This window comes from Scaptodrosophila lebanonensis, unplaced genomic scaffold (genome assembly GCF_003285725.1).
Source record: "Scaptodrosophila lebanonensis strain 11010-0011.00,11010-0021.00 unplaced genomic scaffold, SlebRS2 tig00000061-arrow-pilon, whole genome shotgun sequence".
NCBI classification, from domain to species: Eukaryota; Metazoa; Arthropoda; class Insecta; order Diptera; family Drosophilidae; genus Scaptodrosophila; species Scaptodrosophila lebanonensis.
The window spans coordinates 4,503,500-4,526,033 of record NW_022060554.1 but is presented as its reverse complement, the minus strand read 5'-3'; the positions used below and the strand labels follow the sequence as shown (position 1 = coordinate 4,526,033).

General features: G+C 37.5%; 3 protein-coding genes across 4 annotated transcripts; 2 read left to right on the top strand and 1 right to left on the bottom strand.

The window, feature by feature from the left end:
* Positions 1-1,327: 1,327 nt before the first annotated feature.
* Positions 1,328-2,923, bottom strand: LOC115624677 (zinc transporter ZIP1). Of its 2 annotated transcripts, none has more exons than XM_030519475.1 (5): positions 2,618-2,923; positions 2,317-2,564; positions 2,062-2,260; positions 1,539-1,911; positions 1,328-1,474 (listed from the first exon to the last, which is right to left on the bottom strand). In XM_030519475.1, the coding sequence occupies exons 1-5, from the start codon at positions 2,855-2,857 to the stop codon at positions 1,464-1,466; spliced, it is 1,071 nt and encodes a 356-aa protein (XP_030375335.1). In that variant the 5' UTR covers positions 2,858-2,923; the 3' UTR covers positions 1,328-1,463. The 2 variants fall into 2 exon arrangements, with proteins under 2 accessions (XP_030375335.1, XP_030375336.1); XM_030519476.1 differs by having other exon boundaries at positions 2,317-2,577; positions 2,618-2,729.
* Positions 2,924-4,039: 1,116 nt separating this feature from the next.
* LOC115624732 (nitric oxide synthase-interacting protein homolog) lies at positions 4,040-5,457 on the top strand. The gene is made up of 3 exons (XM_030519558.1): positions 4,040-4,828; positions 4,887-4,995; positions 5,052-5,457. The coding sequence occupies exons 1-3, from the start codon at positions 4,116-4,118 to the stop codon at positions 5,121-5,123; spliced, it is 894 nt and encodes a 297-aa protein (XP_030375418.1). The 5' UTR covers positions 4,040-4,115; the 3' UTR covers positions 5,124-5,457.
* A 10,026-nt stretch (positions 5,458-15,483) lies between these two features.
* LOC115624858 lies at positions 15,484-16,008 on the top strand. The gene has a single exon (XM_030519703.1). It carries the CDS (start codon positions 15,484-15,486, stop codon positions 16,006-16,008), a length of 525 nt encoding a protein of 174 aa, XP_030375563.1.
* The last annotated feature ends 6,526 nt before the right edge of the window (positions 16,009-22,534 follow it).

Below are 22,534 nucleotides of genomic sequence, written 5' to 3'. Positions count from 1 at the left end.
ATAGGCACTCATGCAGTTCTCTGATATGTACATATGTATGTAAACCAGATCTTTAACTGAAAGTTACTTCCCTGCTTGAAAGTACACACATACATATGTATTTGTTATTACTAAACCCTTGCTAGGAATTGACTTTCTGGTTTTTAAGCGGCACCTCTCGCTGATGCCAAATGATACACACCCCGTATTGTTCTCTTGGGATAATACATAACACATATGTATGTACATACGTATGTACAAGGTGTGTTCCAAAGTAAACAGGACTTTTTTAAAAAAAAAAAACAACAAATGGTTTTTTCGACAAAATCAATTTATTGTATTCAAAATAGTCTCCTTCTGCTTCAATACAGATTTTTGCACGATCCAAAAGCATGTCGGGCGAGAGTTTTAGCTCGTTGGCCGGTATGGCCGCCAGTATGCCGGTGCAAGCCTTTTGAATGGCCTCTACGTCTGCATAACGCTTTCCTTTCATAGGCAAACGCATTTTTCCGAAAAGGTAGAAGTCGCACGGTGCCATATCAGGTGAATACGGCGAGTGGTTAATGGTTAAAATGTGATTTTTGGTCAAACAATCGGTCACAAGCGTCGATCGATGAGAGCAATTTTTGGTCGTCAGTCAATCTGTGCGGAACAAACCGTGCACACACCTTTCGTAACCCCAAATGTTCGGTCAAAATGCGATAAATCGATGTTTTGGAGATGTTTAATTCCATTTCCATTAATTTCAATGATGATTTCGGGTGATTTTTATTGAATTCACGCACAGTTTCGATGGAATTTTCGGTGATCGCGAATTTTGATTGGCCCACATGTTGATCGTCATTTATGTCCTCACGACCACTTTGAAAACGTTGAAACCACTCGTGCACTCTGCTACGGGATAGGCAATCATCGTCATAAACTTTTTCCATCAATTGGAACGTTTCGGTAAAAGTTTTACCAATTTTAAAACAAAATTTAATGTTGGCTCTTTGTTCGAAGCTCATTTTCGCACCGATAACACAAACATACTGACACTTAAAACGCAATAGCTTCACTTCCAATCGATGAAATGTCATGAAATTCTCACTGGACAATCGATAAAGATAGCAGATTCTAACGCACCAGTCGACATATAGATAGCGCCACCAAGGGGCGCTGGATTCAAAAAGTCCTGTTTACTTTGGAACGCACCTTGTATATACGAGTACTACATTTCTTTTTTGTGGTTCCCATGCTTATTATAATGCCCATTTATAAAAATTGATGTGATAGATTTGATTTCGATTTTAAAATGCTATTCATGCCCAATTTGTTGCAAGACCCACACAGTTTTACATATAATCCGTTTGTGAGTTGGGCTATGGATTTATGGCTAGGTTCATACATAAATGGATAAAAACATTATCTTTTAAGGTACATAAATATATAAAAACATAATATTTGCAAGAACATTAAAAAAAAACATTACAAAAGAGATATTTCTAATCACCATCTAAAACCAAGGAAAAAAGTTATCTGTTAAATTAATAAAGTGGGTTTATTCTTGTTATACGCACCCGAGAGATAAAAGTTTATTATGCACATTGCTGTAAAGCCTGTGCCAACAGAAGCAAACTGCGCAAGTCCCGCCGCGCTCCTCCCTGTATTCTGATGCCAGCGTGCCTTTTCACGAGGAATCACTTCACAGACTGTGACGTAGAAAAGTGTACCACCAGCCAAGGCCTGAATAATTGGAAGACTCATTTTAGACCACCCAGTGGGCAATTCCACGATAAGCATGCCTATGCCAATGCCAAGAATGGCTCCAAAAGCGAACACTAATACACCAAAGAATTGGGAGCGAATACTCGTACTTGAACGCAACTCTAGGCCCAGACAAAATCCCATAACAAATTTATGGCAAGCCACAGCGCCAAGCAAAAAAAGCACCTGCCGGGTGGAATTTATGAAATTAGTTGCTTATCTAAAAAGATTAAAGCTACAGACACATAAGATACAAATGCGTATATTCTGGCGAGAAGTTTGATAAAACAAGACCAATATTATAAGCATTTGTGTCGCGATCCGTGGCAAACCAACCTTTGTTGCAGAATTTTGCACCCCGATTGTCAAGCCTTCTATGGCCGCATGCATGGATAAGGCCACAAAGAGACCCAAAGTACCAGTCATTGATTGCACACACGGCTCTTGGTGATTAATGTGGCTTGTGGGCATATTTAGATGCTCAACTCTGGGTACATCGCATATATAAGTTGAGCTCATCGGATCATTATTACCGCTGCATGAAATTCAACTAATTAAATAACTTGTATATTCTATCAAACACGAAATTACTTCTCATTGCGATGTGACGCCACTTCAGAAGCTAGCAAGGGTTCACGTTCATCGACTGCTCCATAGCTCTGAGTCGAAGTGGGTGTTCTTGTAGAAACTGTTTCACTTGATGAGTTAACAAATTGAGCGTGCTGATGGTGCGTGGCCCCGCCACAAAAATAATTTATAAATTCATCGATAAAATAAACAATGAAGAAGCCGGCGCACATAGAAACTTCGGCGAAATCTGACTCCATTTGACGACGTACCTGCTTGCAAAGACTGTATTTAAATAGTAAATAGTGAAGTAAGTTAAAATTACCTCCGGCAAAATGTGAACAAGGGCTGTGGCAAGCAACACGCCCCCACCGAAGCATAGTAGCAGCGAAGTTACAAGTGGAAATCGTTGACGATTCCGTTCCGAAATTATGGCGGGAATCATTCCGAACAAAAGACTCCCGAGACCAAGAACGAACATAGCTAAAAGCTTTTCATTGTCTCCGCGGCCAGTACGTTGCCACTCTGTACTGGTGCTACTATTTATGCTGGCAACCAAATCCATAGTCTACCGTTTAGTAATCCAATTCCAAAGTAGTCATATAAATATACAAACAAGAGCTGCTACACTACATATCAACGTTCCTTATCTAATAGAGATGAGAAATATTTATGTAACTGTTGTCACGGTGACAAAGAATGGAATCGATGTACCGAGCGATGTTTTAACGCGATGCATCGATGTTTTTTTTTGTTTTTTGCTTGCATCGCCGATCCATCGACGTTTGTCCAAACATTGAACATTTTTCATATTTTGGTGGAACGTGACATTTCTTTTCGTGGTCCACCGGAGAGGGTATTTTTATAATATAATTTTTTTATGATTTTATTGTATATTATATATATTATTATAATATTATTAAAATGCGCAACTCCAAAGCGCTAGATTGATTTGTTTTTAAAATACAAGTTCATTGAAAGTCAGGATTACGATTACTTTATTAGCTAATAACATTAAATAAAATAATATTTACACTATTAAATACATTTTTGATTCGAAATATCCTTGATGATTTTTTGCGTTAATGCTGCGTCAGAGTTATGGTTATGTATTTACGTACGTGTATATACTCGTGTGTGGGCAGTAATTCATTACATCATCAGCAACTGATACCGTATCAGTAATACGGCATTTTTTTGGCATTTCCACCATTTTTAATACCAATACAAAAAATATTCATTTCAAATTTTACTTAAATGCTTATAATAACTACAACCGAAGGAAATGACAACTTAGTCATCACTTCGCAAACTAAAACAGCAGATTTGTTCACTCATCATTGATTCATTTAAATAAAACTTCTTCCCATATTGGTTTTAAGTAAGAATGGTGGAATTACAAATCGAAAAGAATGTTCTTTTGTAGACATGTGGCAGCGCCGACTACGGCGCGCAGAGGCTAAATTTAAATTAAAATCTATGGTTAAATTTTCAAATAATTAACGGCTGACGATCAAGACGGATACCAGTTTTCAATATTATCGAACACTTGCTACATCAACAACACTAAAATTTCACAACACAGCTTCGCCACGCTGCGAAATTTCGGGACTGAGCATCAGGCCATCACTAGTTGGTCATTAAAAAAATATAGCAATCGATAGCACTGGTTACTAGTAATGATAACCGAAAAAGATTGGTGCCACCGATATGGATGTGGTGACCACCTCTATCTTATTATTCTGTCAGCTGTAACCATTTTACATTATAACTCTTGTTTGAAGGAAAACATTCGTTTGTGGGTATAACTAATTGTTATTAAAATGACTCGCCATGCACGAAATTGCACTGCCGGCGCCGTTTACACCTATAATGAAAAAAAAAGAGATGCGACTGAGTCAGGATACGGCACAAATGCTCAGCGGCTCGGAAAGGATTCAATAAAGTCTTTTGATTGCTGCTCACTTACTCTGCAGCCCTGCAGAAACCCAGTGGTGACCAAGCAGGGTTATCTTTTTGACAAAGAAGCCATTTTACAGTACATCATAACGAAAAAAAACGAGTACCACCGCAAACTTAAGGAGTATGAGCGCCTTCGAAGAGCGAAGGAGAATGAACTGGCACAACAAGCGGATAGCAAACAGCGTGAACGCATGGACGAATTCGTAAAAGCAGATAAACCTACTACTTTATCAAAAAAACATAAACTTACACATAATGCGACGACAGTGGTAGAAGCAGCTGGAAGCTCTATTTCAAACATGTCTAATGGTCATGAAAAAAAACTTCCCAGCTTCTGGCTTCCTTCGGAGTGCCCAAATGCCGGCGCTGCCATGGCAAAAATGCCAGATGCTACAATATTCTGTCCAGTATCACAACAGCCCCTAAAGTCAAAGGACCTAATTGATGTTAAATTTACGCTACTTAAAGATGGCGACACCAAGCGATCTCTTATAGCTAAGGATGCACGGTTTATGTGCCCTATCACTCACGATGTGCTCAGCAATGCAGTACCGTGTGCAGTACTAAGACCAACGTGAGTAGACTGGGTTTTTTAAATAAGTAAAGAATCAATATTGGTTATTTTATTACAGAGGTGATGTGGTAACCATGGAATGCGTAGAAAAGCTTATTAAAAAGGATATGATACACCCCTTGACAAATTGCAAGCTAAAGGAAAGGGATATAATACCACTACAGCGTGTAAAATAGTGAATGTTTACGAAAATTTCAATTGAAATAACCATTTTTATTTGCAGGGTGGTACAGGCTATGCTATTACCAATGACCGCTTGGAAGGCAAGGAAAAACGGCCAATGCTCCAAGTTTAAAGGCATTCTATGTTTTATATTTTCTTATGACACCATGTCGATATCACCAGCTAACAGGTGTTTCCCGTCGTCGCCGTTTTCATATTTAACTGATTTCCAGACAAAATGGCTGCCGAGTCCTACCACGTATTTATTTACTTTTCAATTTTGCAGTAGAAATTTACCTTTGGTCAGAACAACTTCATACTGATTGTGCGGCTTAAGCCGGTAACTTGCCGGTATGGCAAAATCAAATGGTTCACAACAATTTTACTTAAAAAAGAAAGACTTGTATCTTTCTATGCACGATTTATTGGCTCAAAAATAAAAACACGTTCGCACAGTTCAACTTCAATATTACAAGTGTTTTAATTATCGCGTTGGTATAGACAAAAAGGCCACCGTAAGCACAAACATAAGTGATCGCTTAGATCAAGCAAAATTGCCGGTAGGCAAAAGTATAAATGGTCCCTCGTCGCGACGGTCAAAGCAAACTTGTATATATGTATCCTTTGTACTTATATACAACGAACGCACTGGCTTATGCCAAATGCCTGTGGAGAGAATGTGTGTGTGTTCTTTTTTTTATAAAAAGAGTTTCGCTTTGTTGTTTTGTCAAACATGTATATAGATATGCTGGAATCGGTTTTGGAAACGTAAAGATGAAATCCTCTTTTATGATTTTGTTTGGCTTGTGTTGCATTTAAAGTTAAAACTTAAGCTAATGATATTTTTTTTCTTTGCGTTTTAAGTACAGTAATTGGGAGAGAACTCTGAGCGTCTGTTGTGGTAATTGACTCGGAAAATATGCAAATTATAATTATATAGATAGAGTTTAGTTTAGTTTTATTGAGCATATAGTTCGTATTCATGGCTGGCAAATAAATGGTTGGTTGTCTTTGAAGCTGCCTACGGAAAGTTTTCATTCATGAGTTTTATGCAACGTGATTTTACATATACAAAAAATTAATCAGTCTAAGTACATTTTTTGTATGTATTTCGTTTTTGTTTAGACCCCCCCAAGAAGATATTTGTATACTCGTATTTAGTTTTTTTTTCGTCTTAAACAATTTAGTTAGTGCCTTAAATAGAGCGAACCCCCGAGCTAAGCTTATGCGACTTTTTAACTAAAGTTTATAGTTGAACTTATTGTTTAAACTTTTTTCATTTTTGTAATGCCCCATTGTTATGCATACGCATAACAAATGCTGTGGACCTTATGTTAACAGCGATTCAGCGATAATTCAAATGACTTAAATCTGTAAATCTGTAATTAAAGTGCACAGCTTTGGAGGCAAAACATACAAAAACCGGAACACACATTGTCCACAAAAGTGAACCAAGGGCTCAGGAATTAGCATAGGCAACACAAGCAGTAGATAGGCTTAACAGAATCTCGGCCTAAAAATAGCGGCATGCAGCAGTGCTGCTGACCAATGCATCGTAGGCATATGTATATGAAACGACAGCATTTACGGGTGGGTGCGCAATACACTATATAAGAAAGGCTTCGAACAAGAACATATGGAGGGGAAATCCACTTGACACAGGATAGAATAAGACAAAAATTTGAATAAAAAAAAATTTGTCCGCATTGTACAAAAATCACGAAAAAAAAACAACTATTTTATGGCTACGGTTAATTTATCAGCTAGATTGCTGTGAAGATATTGTGTTGAGAATATACTTGTATATCTATATATATACATATATGGGCATGAAAATATTGTGTTAATATGCTCAATTTATAACCCTTAACTAGCCCTATATTTGGTGCTAAGGTTGATTTTGGGCAACGGGACAAACGGGGAAAATAAGTTGTTTTTGCGGCCACCAGTTCGCTGATTTTTTCGAAACCTGAGGCAATTTATATTAATGCGACTAATTTTAAAACGTTGTGCATTATTGTCTCTTCAAAATAGTTTTGGTTTAACAGTTCAGGAAATGCAGTTTCAGTTCTGAACTGTCGAAACAAAAACATAATTTCAAATTGTTAAATTTTACACGTTCGATGTCGCACGGGACCAACTTTATACAAGTATTAGTTCCACGATCACAAATCTTCTTATTTTTTAGAAAGTTTGTTACGTGTTATTGCATTTAAATGTTCATTATTTTGAATTTTTCCCTATTTTTCATGTGTTTTTTGTATAGTGCAAATAATTTGATAGTAAAAAATCGGCCAACAAAATCTTGCCCCCTGGACTAAATTCTGGCTACGCCCATGGGAGTAAGTACAATGTTTAGAGAATTAGAGTCAAATATTAAATTATTAGTACATAAATAAAAACTAGTAAATAAGACAAAAATTGTATAAATACTGAAGGAATTTCGGAAATAAAATTAGAATGAAATTGGAAATTTAAGCATTGGTTCCTTTTTGTTCTCCCAGAGATGCGTTTACACGGAAATTAAGTGTTAGCCCCTGGTAGTAAATAGTTTCTAGCTGTATAGCAAGCAACTATTTACATACACCTTGAGTGGGGCTCTGCCATGAATTCCCATCGAGACAGGTATTGGACCATAAAAGACCACTCCGCTCACCTCAAATGGCTACAGCCATGTAATCGGTCAGCGGGCTAATTTCCCATTATTTGGCTTACTAGAATTGGTTTATACCTAAAGCAATGCACACACACTGTCGTGCATTGACAAGTCAAAATAGTTGGCGAAGAATGCTAACTAGCGCAAATACTGCAAGTATAACATCCCAAATTGGCATCCCTTTGGCATAAGCAATGGAAATTACGAGGCCAAAGGGAACAATCTAGTTTTAAGAATCGTGGATCCTTAAACCAGTGCGAATCAGTCAATTCGGCCGTGGTGCAACCACGTGAAGCCAGAGCTGCTGGGTTATCTTCTGTAGGAAAATTTTTTTTTTTTTTAATAGCAGAGTGTGTTTTATTTAAAACTGTCCATCGTGGACAATCATTAAATTGGTTAAATAAGCTTGACAATTTATTATTTCATTTATTATGAAGTTGGAATATCTCGCTAGTCCCTGGAGAGGTCCAGAGGATGGGTCCTGAGCAGCCTCCTGGGCCGTTCGCTGTTGTCCAGCAGTTCATCGCCAAATTGTTGGGGTGGTCATGTAGCCTCTGCATGTAGAGCTTGCTGCTTTTCTTAATTTCGTCCTTCACCCAAGGCAAGCTGAGGACTTCATGAATAGTGTCGTTGTCGTGCAGAGGATGAGCGCTGGTGACGGTGCGGAGAGCTTTGTTCTCAAATGTCTGCATAATGCGGACTGGGTATTTGGTCGTTCCGAGAAAATTTTTGAAGCCAAAGCTCCTTCATTAAAATTTTTTCTCGCGTAATTATTGGTCACAGCAGACCAAGTGGGTCTTACAACTTCGAAACACAGTACCGGAATACATAATCACGAGGACTCAAAACTAGTCCAAGCGTTTTGGTATCCGCCTACGCCTATGAGAAGGTCGTCAGAATTTGAAACTGTTCGCAATTTGATGACCATTTGGTGAGCATAAATCCAAATGGCTTTAAAACTAAGTTTAGTTCGACGTATGCTACTGCAACTCCTCCACAGTTTCTGCACCAGGTCCACATAAAAGTCGCTGGCCAGAGATTTAAAAGCCATTGGATGCGAATCTGCGTGCAGCTTAAGTATTTAAGGCATCGAATACGAAACAGTACCATATGTTACCGTGTTTAGTCGGTATACTTTAAGTGGCTCTGTGGAATCTTTTCTCCAAATAATCAATTGGAAATTGCGGCTGCATTTGTCGACTTGTGTGTATATTCAAACGTCAAGCTTGCGACATGGATGTACCTACATGCAAGTGCATAAATGTACATACAGTGCATAAATATACATATGTATAAATATATATAAAACAGTTTGTCCTGACTGACTGACTGGTTTTTCGCTATTTTTCCTGGGGCCAGAAATGTAGGGTTTTTCCCGAGGATTGGGATCACGAAAAGCTATCTGAAATCAACGCACAGCCCAAATGGTAAGAGCTAGGAAGCTGAAATTTTGACAAAAATTGTTTTTTATGGTGTAGGTGACTAAGATGCGATTTTGGAAAATTCGAATGCCAAAGGGGGGAAAACGGGCTCCAAAGATTGTATGAATAATCTGCAATTTTCATTTGATTGGCTTCAAACAGGGTTTGTGTAATCTATAAAAGAATTCAAAAAACACTGCATACTTGGGGGTTTTTCCCGTGTAAAAATTGAAACACAATCAACACCTCACAGCCCAAACGGTAAGAGCTAGGAAGCTGAAATTTGAGCTCAAGTATCCCATCATAGTGTACGTGTGCACTAAGAAGTGTGTAAAATTCGAGCTCCAAAGGGGGGAAAACGAGCTCCAAAGTCTGTTTGAAAAATCCACATTTTTCAACCGATCGACTTAAAACGTGGTTTCTCAATCTCTATATATGTAAAACAGTTTGTCCTGACTGACTGATTGGTGATCAACGTATAGCTAAAACGGTAAAAGCTAGGAAGCTGAAATTTGGACTCAAGTATCCTTTCCAAAGGGGGGAAAAAGGCTCCAACGTTTGTATGAAAAATCTGCAATTTTCATCTGATTAACTAAGAACTTAGTTTGTATACTCTCAGAAAAATTCCAAGAAAAACTGTATACTTGGTATTTTGAAGTATTATTTGAGGACTGAAATATAGGAGTTTTCCTGTAAAAAAAGGAAGCACAAAAGGAAACCGCGTCAACAGTCCACAGCCCAAACGGCAACAGCTATGAAGCTGAAATTTGGGCTCAAGGATCCTATCATAGTGAAGGTGCCCACAAGGTGTTCCAAAGTGTGTTTGAAAATTCTGCATTCTGCACCGATCAACTTTAAATTTAATTTTTATAATCTATAAAATTTGTTTGGGCGCAAAAGAAAACCAGGACAACAGCCCAAACGGTAAAAGCTAGGAAGCTGGGGTCAAGTATCCTATTATAGTGTAGGTGCGTACTAAGAAGGGATTATTAAAAATTTCAGCTCCAAAATGGGGAAAACGAACTCCAAAGTTTGTTGAAAAATCCACATTATATATATTTATAAGCACATTTTACTTAGCCCAGCAAAGACGGGCAAGACCTGCTAGTCTCTATATATATAAAACAGTTTGTCCTGACTGACTGATTGGCAATCAACGCACAGCCCAAACGGTAAGAGCTAGGAAGCTGAAATTTGGACACAAGATCCCTCTTATAGTGAAAGTGAGCACTAAGAAGGGGTTTCGGAAAATTCGAACGCCAAAGGGGGGAAAACGGGCTCCAACGTTTGTATGAAAAATCTACAATTTTCATCCAATTACCTTCAAACTTAGTTTGTATATTCTCAAAAAGAATACAAAAAAAACTGTATACTTGGATTTTCAATATTTTTCCTGGGGCACGAAAAAAGGGGGGTTTTCCGTGGAAAAATTGAAACACAATCAACACCCCACAGCCCAAACGGTAAAAGCTAGGAAACTGAAATTTGGGCTCAAGTATCCTATCATGGTGTAGATGCGCACTAAGAAGGGATTTTGGAAAATTCGAGCTCCAAAGGGGGGAAAAGTAGCTCCAAAGTTTGTTTGAAAATTCTGCATTTTTGAATTGATCAACTTTAAATTTAGGTTTTATAATCTATAAAAGAATACAAATAAAACTGCATACTCGGTTTTTCAAAATTTGTGTTGGAGCTTGAATTATTGGGGTTTTAATATTTATTCATTTTTTCAAATGAAAAGTTTGTGTTATAAATTTTGTCCGATCGATTTCAAATTTGGGTAATATAATCTACGTAATTAAAGTTACAACTTTGCATTTAACGATTTTTAAAATATGCATTTTACAAATGCAGGTAGAACAAACAATACAAATATCAAACAGTTGGGGACAACTAAGTAAGCAATATGTTTTTTACTTGCCATATGTATATCAAATATCAAATAGTTGGGGACATCCCATACACACACTCACACATACATACAACAAGCAACAGTTCGTGTCTATGTGTGCCCATGCATACATACATATGTACAAGCATATGTATGTATGCCTGTATATGTATGTAGCATGTACATACAAAACAACAACAACAACTTCAAGTTGTTGGCTCGCTCTTCTTCTTTCGTTGTGACCATTTAATGTTAATTGCAAAGGCAAAACGCCAAAAGTTAACAGTTACCGTCGCTAGGCAACGACTGCGTAAGCGATAGTAAAGCAGAAACCGAATAACGGAGCTACGTATATTCTGCTTCGCATTGCGGGCAGATGTATGTATGTATGTATATGATTTGTTCTTATTGATGTCAATAAATAATTAGATTTTGTTATTTAAATATTCTGCTTATTGCATTCAAACTTCGATATTTTGATGGTATCGGTGGCTTCAACTATCGAAAGTTTTACTCTAGCAAATTGAGATGAGAATTGTTAGTGCTTTTTGATCGTGGCTCATCGTTGCACGGCATTGACACGAGTGCCGTGTTTCATATTCCGAGTTTGTGCGTGACCGTATTGACTCAATATGGCACAAAAGACTCAAATGTTATTTTAAAATTAGGATAAACCCTTATAATTATTCTCCTTTTTTGCACATAGTCTATCTTAAAACGTTGCGTTATCTCTATATATAAAACAGTTTGTCCTGACTAATTGGTGATCAACGCACAGCCCAAACGGTAAAATATGAAATTTGGACTCAAGTATCCTTTCATAGTATCCATCATAGTGTAGGAGCACACTAAGAAAGGCTTTTTTCTAGCTCCAAAGGGGGGAAAACGAGCTTTAAAAAATATTAGTTATAGTGGTCATGTTCGTTGAACGAAATAGTTTGGCAAGAACAAAAATGTAACGGACTACTGAACAATTTTTTGTCAAGAACAGAATGTTCATTTAAATACCTTAAATGCCTTCCTACTGGTAACTTATAAGGTGAAAACATGTGGGTAGGTTATGCACACACAAAATAAATACAATTGGAAACATTATATTGAGCCGGGTTAAGACGGGCAATACCTGCTAGTACTATATAAATACATAAATATACATACATATGTATGTATGTACATATAACCATACATAGTATTTATTGTACTTTATGTCCTAACTCTCGAATCGTACCAAAGCAATTTACTGTTTGGGAAATGAACTCTTTAGAAACTTTAGAGAATGTCGGAAGAGAAATATCATATAGTAAATAAACGTATAATTGTAAACACAAATACTGAGCCAGCAAAGACCGGTAAGACCTGCTGGTGTACACATATAAAAAGATTAATATTTTGATTAAATAATGTACGATGCATTTAAAAAATGATTTATGCAATGAAGAAACTTCAACAAATCCAACTCAGATCCATTTTAAGGCGAAATAGTGCGTCATAATAATACGCAATACTCGAGACATACTCGAGTAATACCTGAGTATAGCTCGCGCAATACCCAAACAATACTCGACCAATAACGGCACTATACTCGTTCGATCAAACGCTCATTCTGCAAAGCCTGGTTTGTTTAGATCAGGACCCAGTCATCTTAAACGAAGTGACCGAGCCTGAAGTGTTTGAAAGCAAACCAATCAAGGCTGGTACCCGTTCGCAACGAGCAGAATACTTGAAGTGACCCAGTCTGAACTGTTCGAATGCAAACCAATCAAGACCGGTGCTTGTTCGTAAAAATAGAAAGATTGGTCATGCAAGTTCGATCATAAGAAAAATGCTGAGACTACTCAACTCGTTCGAGCTCGTTTGCAGCCAAGCAAAGATCTGATTTGATTGAATTTTCAGCAAGGGTGCTCGAACATACATGTTGCAGTTCTCTGATACATACATACAAGTGCAGTAGCAACAAATAAAAAAGCTAAAGTCGGGTGTCCCGACTTTGAAATACAAGGTGCGTTCCAAAGTAAACAGGACTTTTTGAATCTAGTGCCCCCTATCTATATATCGACTGGTGCGTTAGAATCTGCTATCTTTATCGATTATGCAGTGAGAATTTCATGACATTTCATCGATTGGAAGTGAAGTTATTGCGTTTTAAGTGTCAGTATGTTTGTGTTATCGGTGCGAAAATGAGCTTCGAACAAAGAGTCAACATTAAATTTTATTTTAAAATTGGTAAAACTTTTACCGAAACATTTCAATTGATGGAACAAGTTTATGGCGATGATTGCCTATCCCGTAGCAGACTGCACGAGTGGTTGTGGTCGTGAGGACATAAATGACGATCGACGCTTGTGACCGATTATTTGACCAAAAATCACATTTTAACCATTAACCACTCGCCGTATTCACCTGATATAGCACCGTGCGAGTTCTACCTTTTCGGAAAAATGCATTTGCCCATGAAAGGAAAGCGTTATGCATACGTAGAGGCCATTCAAAAGGCTTGCACCGGCATACTGGCGGCCATACCGGTCAACGAGCTAAAACACTCGTCCGACATGCTTTTGGATCGTGCAAAAAGCTGTATTGAAGCAGAAGGAGACTATTTTGAATAAAATAAATTGATTTTGTCGAAAAAACCATTTGTTTTGTTTTTTTTTTAAGAAAGTCCTGTTTATTTTGGAACACACCTTTTTGTGTGTGTCTGTGTATGTATAACTTCCTGTTAAATCGACCTATCATAATGAAACTTGGCATACGGACTCATAATAACTCACTGGAAGTATTCTTTAAATTTGAAAAATTCCAAGAAATACGGGAGTTATGGAAAATCAATAATTGCGGTAAAGACAGGCATGTCTAGATCGATTTCTCTCGTCATGCTGATTCAGAATATATATACTTTAATAATACCCTACGGGTACAGGGTATAATAAGCCTGAGAAAGTACGAGTTTGTGTTTTTATACTCTGTACAAGAAATGTACAAGAGTATATTAGGTTTGCGGGAGCTGAAAAATATAACAGGCAGAAGGAGGCGTGGCAGACCCCACAAAGTATATATATTCTTGATCAGCATGACAAGACGAGTCGATCTATGTCTCCCCGTCTGTCTGTCCGTATGAACACCTGGATCTTAGAGACTATAAGAGCTAGAGACACAAAATGTTGCACAAAGATGAGTTATGTGTGTACGCTGTGCAAGATTGTTTCATTTTTTTGATTTTCCCCCACTTCCCCCTATGGTGGTTTTCCCAATTTTTCATTCGTATAATCGCCTATATCTCGGAGACTATAAGACCTAGGGGCACCAAATTTTAGTGCAAGATGCCTTATGTGAGTTCGCAGAAAATGTATATTTTGGAATTTCCCTCCCTCCCCCCTCTACCCCGAAAATCGTAACTCCCGTAATTCTTGGAATTTCGAACTAAAATTTTGCAAATACCCCAGTAAGTTATTATTTGTCCGTATTTCAAGTTTCACTATGATAGACCGATTTAACAAGAAGTTAAAGCCATAAATATATTTGCTGCTCCAGCGCTGCCCGCAGCTGTTGTTGATGCTGGTGCTTTGGTGGACTGAAAACATGCTTACACAGACACGATTAAACGCGCATAGACATTTATACACTCACATAGACGTAATTGCTATGTAAATGTGCAATTATACACCCTTTACGTGAGTTCGAATACCAAGAGAGGTAAAATCGATCGAAATTTTTTGTTTAATTCTCTCAATTTTTTTAATTTCTATAATTATTCTAAACATATGTACAGAGTATTTCAAAGTCGGAACACCCGTCTTTAGCTTTTTTACTTGTTTTCTGATGCCCCCACTCCCCTGCCACTCACAAATTTTTATAACGCACCTAATTCATGGAATTTTTAACTCAAATATGGTAGTCACCATAGTTAGTGGTTATGTGTCCGTATATAAAGTTTCGTTATGACAGATCAATTAGAAATAAAGTTATAGCCATTAATGTGATCTCCGACTAAGCTCTGCCCGCAGCTGTTTTTGTCTTAATATCTTTGTTGACTTAATTCTGTACTTCACAAATATGTTCCACTTATGTATGTATGTATGTATTGAACAATCTTTATTGAATTAATTTAATTTTTTAAAATTAATTTTTAAATATGTTAAATTAAAAATGTTTGTTTTATATTTTGGAGTGGGTACCCTGTACCCTACTGTATTTAAGAGTAGTGCCCGCCCCAACTCTAGCATTTCTTTCTTGTTATTTTTTAAGGAGTGGGTATAGGGTACACATATAACATTTGCAAAGTTATAGATTTCCAATATTGTCGTTTTAAATAACAATCTGTTAATGAATGGCATTGACACAATTTCAGCGCAATATTTATCAATTATGTATATGCTGCCTAAACATGTAGTTGATAAGGCATCGATATTCTTGGGGCCAGATAAACAACAATATAGACCCTGAAACCCACTGTAGAGGTAGTAGTATAAAAGCACATAGCAACATTTTCACAGCAACTTGCAATAAGAGCTCAAATTTAAAGAACATCAAGATGCTCCCGCTACGCAAAACTCTGTCATTGTTACTTGTTTTAGGTGTATCTTTAAAAAGCAAAGCCGATTATTATTCTCAGTGCGACGAGGTAGAATTAAACACCTTTTTAATGATACCGGACGATTGTGCGGCTTACGTATACTGTAACGGCGATGACTCCTTTCGTGACAGTTGCCCCGATCAAACGTATTTTGACGCGCAAGCTCAGGAGTGTGCATTCGACGATGAAGGCTTGTGCATGAGAAGCAAAAAAAATACAACTACACAGGCGACAGAAATCAGCAGTGATGGCGAATTAAACATGGAACAGGTGTCAACGATTGTAGTGACAACGACGGCATCAACTGGGCGGCCGCAGTGTAACGTCTCCGGCGATAGCTACCAGGCACATCCTGAGCGATGTGAATACTATTACCGCTGTATTAGTGGCTACCTCACCATAGTGCGCTGTCCTTACAGCTTCGGATGGGACTATACGGCGGAACAGTGCCGGCCCATCGGCGAAGCACAATGTTTTAAATAGTTTTATAAAAGATAAATCTTGCTTGTTGGGGGATGAGTAATAAATATTTCTTGTATATAAATTGAGTTTGTATCAGAGAACTGCAATGAGTATGTTCGAGCACCCTTGCTGAAAATTCAATCAAATCAGATCTTTGTTTGGCTGCAAACGAGCTCGAACGAGTTGAGTACTCTCAGCATTTTTCTTATGATCGAACTTGCATGACCAATCTTTCTATTTTTACGAACAAGCACCGGTCTTGATTGGTTTGCTTTCAAACAGTTCAGGCTGGGTCACTTCGAGTATTCTGTTCGTTGCGAACGGGTACCAGCCTTGATTGGTTTGCTTTCAAACACTTCAGACTCGGTCACTTATTATACCCTGTACCCAAAGGGTACAAGGGTATATTAGTTTAGTGCGAGTGCACATGGAACACACAGAAGGAGGCTTGGTAGACCCCACAAAGTATATATATTCTTGATCAGCATGACAAGCCGAGTCGATATAGCCATGTCCGTCTGTCCGTCTGTCTGTCCGTCTGTCTGTCTGTATGAACGCAAGGATCTCCGAAAGTATAAGAGCTAGAATAACCAAACTTGGTATACAGATTCTCCTGAGACCGAGAAAGGGCGAGTTTGTTCATTTTTTCTGATCCACCCCCCCACTCCAACCTATTAACGATTTTCTATAACTCCCGTAATTCTTGGAATTTTGAACTAAAATTTGGTAGTCACATTAGGTTAGTAATTATATAACCGTATACCAAGTCTCATTATGATAGAATGATCGGAAAGAAAGTTATAGCCATATAACCAGGCTCAATGCACACATACATACATATGTACAAGTACACAAACACGCATAGACACGATTCTGATGTAATTGTAAATGTATGTATGCATGCATGGAATATTTTATATTTAATTAGTTAATATTTAGTTAATTAATTAAATTAATTTAGTTAATTAATTTAATTAAATTAATTAATTAATTTAATTACTTTTTTGTGGGGTGGTACAGGGTATTTAAGAGTTGAGCCTGCTCGACTTTAGCATTCCTTTCTTGTTTTAAGATGACTGGGTCTTGATCTAAACAAACCAGACTTTGCAGAATGAGCGTTTGATCGAACGAGTATAGTGCCGTAATTGGTCGAGTATTGTTTGGGTATAGCCGAGTATAGCTTATTACTCGAGTATTGCGCAGGTTTTACCCGAGGATGACCGTATAAAAAATGCATGTATGTACATATTTATGTATTTGTAAGTGCATGTGTTGTTTGCAATTATGCGCAAACATGTACATATGTTGTGTATATTTTAAATAAAGAGGCACAGAATGAAAACAAAACATATTTATTTATTTGTATATTATGATATTCAGCATGATTTTATTTCTTAAACAAAAAAGAACGCTACAGTCGGGCAAGCCCGACAGTGAAATACCCTGCACCCATAGCAGAAGCAAAAAGAGGAAGAAGGAGAGCGAACTTGATGCTGCAGTTTGTGGGGGTTGTACTGGAGAGAATTTGTTTCGCTAATAACTTAACTTTAAACAACAGTAGATAATTATATATTCCAAAAAATAAAATAAACTCGTCCTTTCTCGGACGTAGGAGAATCTGGATACCAACTTTGGTTGTTCCAGCTTAGTTTCTGAGATCCTTGCGTTCATCCAGACGGACAGACGGACGGACGGACATGTCTAGAATATAGTATATACTTTATGGGGTCGGAGATGCCTCCTTCTGCATGTTACATACCTTGCACAAACCTAATATACCCTTTTTACCCTCAAATATCTTAAAGTAAACAAATTAATATAAATTAAAATAGCATAATTATTTTTAATTTAAATTAAAAGGAAGGTATTTCTTTTCGCTAATAGTTTTGTTGGAATCTTAATTTTTATGCATATACTTGTACTTGTGTATGAAGTTATTATTGAACTAATAGCCGAAAAAACAATAGAAAATGCAAGTGCAAGTCATTTCGGTCATACGGGCATGATTTAAATACGACGTTCGATCATTTTATACACGCAGGCAAAAAGTTTCGGTCACCGCCGCTCATTCTGAGTCTTTGCAGTTGTGAGTCGAACTGACTGGTTGGTGAGGGTTCGTTTAAAACCAACCATTGCTTGCATTCATGCAAGAAGTTTCGGTTACAACCGCTCACTTCTGAGTTTTTGCAGTTTTGATTCGAACTGAGTGTTCGTTGAGGGCTCGTTCGCAAGCAGTCATTGCTTGTCACTATACCCAAATGAAATAATCATACTTGTACCTAGTATGGGTAAATACTCGAGTATGACCGAAAATTTAGTACTCGTTGCAGTTCTCTGGTTCGTATGTACATAAGCTACAAATAGGTCCAAAGAAAACGGGCCAGCAGCCGACCTCCGTCTCCATTCGTTACCGTATGTATGTACTTGTCTGGCGTGTCATTATAAATCATCGGCTTTTCTGGTCAGATTTATTTTTGTAACTTTGTCGATTTGATGTTCATTGCAAATTAATAATCTGCCCGGCATAGACTGTATGTAGTACACAATTATTTTGCAATAAGCAGAACAACACAAGGCGATGAGCATGTATGTATGTATATATGTACATATAAATTTTTCTGGCAGTCCCTGCAACAGCGAAAGCACCACTCACATGCTGTGATTATAGAGCTACATACTCTTATAAGCAATTTCGCGACCGGACAACGAAACAACAATAACGAAGCAACAATAAACACTGACCGAATTTATACTAGTTTTGTGCGATTGTAGTATGCAACACACAGAACTCCTTCTGCTGAACCGCTACAGGGTGACAAGACGAGTCGATATATCCATGTCTATCTATCCGTCTGTCCGTCTGTTGGAACGCAAGGATCTCAGCAAGTACAAGAACAAGAATAACCAAAGTTGGTATCCAGATTCTCCTAAATAAATAAATATATAAAATAAATAAGTACGTTAGAGATTATTTGCCCCTATGCCACATTTCTTCTTGATAGCTCAATTTAAAAGGAAGTTAAATTAATTATTTGTATTTATAATTTATTTTTACCCGTACCCGTAGGGTAAAAAGGGTATATTAGGTTTGTGCAAAGTATGTAACATACAGAAGGAAGCATCTCCGACCCCATAAAGTATATATATTCTGAATCAGCATGACGAGAGAAATCGATCTAGACATGTCCGTCCGTCCGTCCGTCTGTCCGTCTGTCCGTCTGGATGAACGCGAGGATCTCAGAAACTATAAAAGCTAGAATAACCAAAGTTGGCATCCAGATTCTCCTAGGTCCGAGAAAGGACGAGTTTATTTTATTTTTTGGAATTTTCCCCCCCCTTCCCCCGCTACAGAATTTCGTCAATAGCGTCCACATTTCAAATGCTTTCAATGCTAAACCAAACTTTGCACACATAATTTATATATAATTGTCTAATTGTTGTTCAAAATTTTATTCAATTCGGTCAATTCTAAGAAAAGTTATTAGCGAAACAAATTCTCTCCAGTACAACCTCCCCAAACTGCAGCAACAAGTTCGCTCTTCTTCTTCCTCTTTTTGCTGCTGCTATGGGCGCATATAACTCAGTGACGGAAAATTACCTGGGTACAGGGTATTACACTGTCGGGCTTGCTCGACTGTAGCGTTCTCTCTTGTTTTTATTAAGAGTTGAGTCTAGAAACAAGAAAGGATGTTTTTTATAGATCCCCCCGCTTCCCAGCTATTAGCAATTTTCCATAACTCCCGTAATTTTTAGAATTTTTAACTTAAATTACCATTTAGTGCTGCTTTGGCTCAACTCTGTACTGCACAAATGTATTACCTAATTGTTGTATGTATATTGAATTCTACTGAAACTCTACGACTCTGTTATTAATTTTATACTTAATTTTATACTCCTTAGCAAAAGCCAATCTTTTGCATTTGTTCACCAGTTACATGTAATGTATGTGCATACATATGTATGCATGTACTCCGCTTTGTTAAACTGTAAATTTTTGACTGAATCTATGATTGGAATCTTGGTCGACCTATTATATTAATTTCATATTTCATATTTATTAGGAATGTCATTTTTATAGCCTGTACCCAAAGGGTAAATGGCTATATTAGTTTTGTGCGAATGTATGTAACACACAGAAGGAGGCGTGGCAGACCCCACAAAGTATATATATCGATCTAGTCCTGTCTGTCTGTCTGTCCGTCTGTCCGTCTGTATGTCTGTCAGTCTGTCCGTATGAACACCTTGATCTCAGAGACTATAAGAGGTAGAGACACCAAACTCACTCAAAATCAATGGCCAAGAGCTTGATCCGGTCCCTAAGCGATATACTATGTATAACATATATGCACCCAGTCACATACATACACAATTCAATTATCTAAAAATTTCAATATTGTACCTTCATTTTCAATGTCTTGTGCATAATTATCTTACTCATAAAGTTCACCCGCAAAAAAAAAAAATTTTAAAAATTCAATTAGCATTTTATTTTATTCGCCTAATGAGAATATGTAAGTTAGAGTAATATATGTGACGTATTGTGCTTAATTTTGCTAAGCATAGAAACTTACCGGGCTTTGGGTTCTTATTATTCCGTTCGGGGCTATTCCCAATGGCTGCCATTAACATTTGGGACACTTCTGTAATATTTATACACATGAAATGTACATGAAATGTACAGAAGTATATTAGGTTTGCGGGAGCTGAAAAATGTAACAGGCAGAAGGAGGCGTGGCAGACCCCACAAAGTATATTTATTCTTGATCAGCATGACGAGACGAGTCATGTCTCTGTCTCTCTGTCCGTCTGTCCGTACACCTGGATCTCAGAGACTATAAGAGGTAGAGACACCAAACTTTGCACAAAGATGCCTTATGTGTGTACGCTGTGTAAGTTTGTTTTATTTTTTTTATTTTCCCTCCACTTCCCCCTATGGGGGTTTTCCCGATTTTCCATTCGTATTATCGTCTATATCTCGGAGACTATAAGACCTAGGGATATTTAAAGTCCAAGGTGCCTTATGTGAATACGCAGAAAATGTGTTTTTTTGAATTTCAGTACCTCGCCCCTCTCCCCCGCAAATCGCGAATTTCTCTAACTCCCGTAATTCTTGGAATTTCGAACTAAAATGCAAATACCCCCAGTAAGTTATTATGTGTCCGTATGCCAAATTTCATTATGATAGACCGATTTAACAAGAAGTTATAGCCATAAATATATTTGCTGATGCAGCGCTGCTGCAGCGCTGCTCAAGCGCTGCCCGCGGCTGTTGTTGATGCTGGTGCTTTGGTTGACTGCACACATGTTTACACAGACACGAATAGATGCGCATAGGCATACATACACTCACATAGGCTTGGTAGACCCCACAAAGTATATATATTCTTGATCAGCATGACAAGCCGAATCGATATAGCCATGTCCGTCTGTATGTATGAACGCAAGGATCTCCGAAAGTATAAGAGCTAGAATAACCAAACTTGGTATACAGATTCTCCTGAGCCCGAGAAAGGACGAGTTTGTTCATTTTTTCTGATACACCCCCCCACTCCCCCTTATTAGCGATTTTCTATAACTCCCGTAATTCTTGGAATTTTAAACTAAAATTTGGTAGTCACATTAGGTTAGTGATTATATATCCATATACCAAGTTTCAATGATCGGAAAGAAAGTTATAGCCATATAACCAGGCCCAATGCACACATACATACATATGTACAAGTACACAAACACGCATAAGGCACGATTCTGATTTAAATGTATGTATGCATGCATGGAATATTTTATATTTAATTTAGTTAATTAATTAAATTAATGTAGTTAATTAATTAAATTAAATTAATTAATTAATTTAATTACTTTTTTGTGGGGTGGTACAGGGTATTCAAGAGTTGAGCCTGCTCGACTTTAGCATTCCTTTCTTGTTCCATATTTTTCATGTGTTTTTTGTATAGTGCAAATAATTTGATTGTAAAAAATTAGCCAAAAAAATCTTTCCCCCCCTGGACTAAATCCTGCCTACGCCCATGACTCGTCGTGCCATACTGATCAAAAATAAGTATATATACTTTGTGGGGACTGCCACGCCTTGTAACTCGGTAATATAATATTGATAGATATGTCATGTGCGTTTAAATGTTTATGCCAATAAATGCGTTTAGCTCAGCACTTAACTATCCCAGCGAAGACAAATTTTTGAATAACTAAATCATCTTGAAGCTTTCTTATTAGTCAAGAGCAACTTTTAGTGTTAAATTATACAAATTTCTCTTAGTCTTCTGTTGGCCAGCAAATTGCTCACTAATTAGAAAATGTATTTTTTGCTGAACATGGAACCAAAAAATACACACTAACACATCCGTCGTGCCAAAGAGTCTGGGGCTGATTAGAATTAGAGCGCAATAATCAAGCGAATAGTGGCGACGACGACAGCGCGCGCTAGCAAATCAAATCAGAAAAACAAATGGCAGCAGCGGCGGCTAAAGGCAACCACAAAAATTGTCAAGAGATGGACATTCGAAAAATCTCCAACTAAACCGAAAGTTCG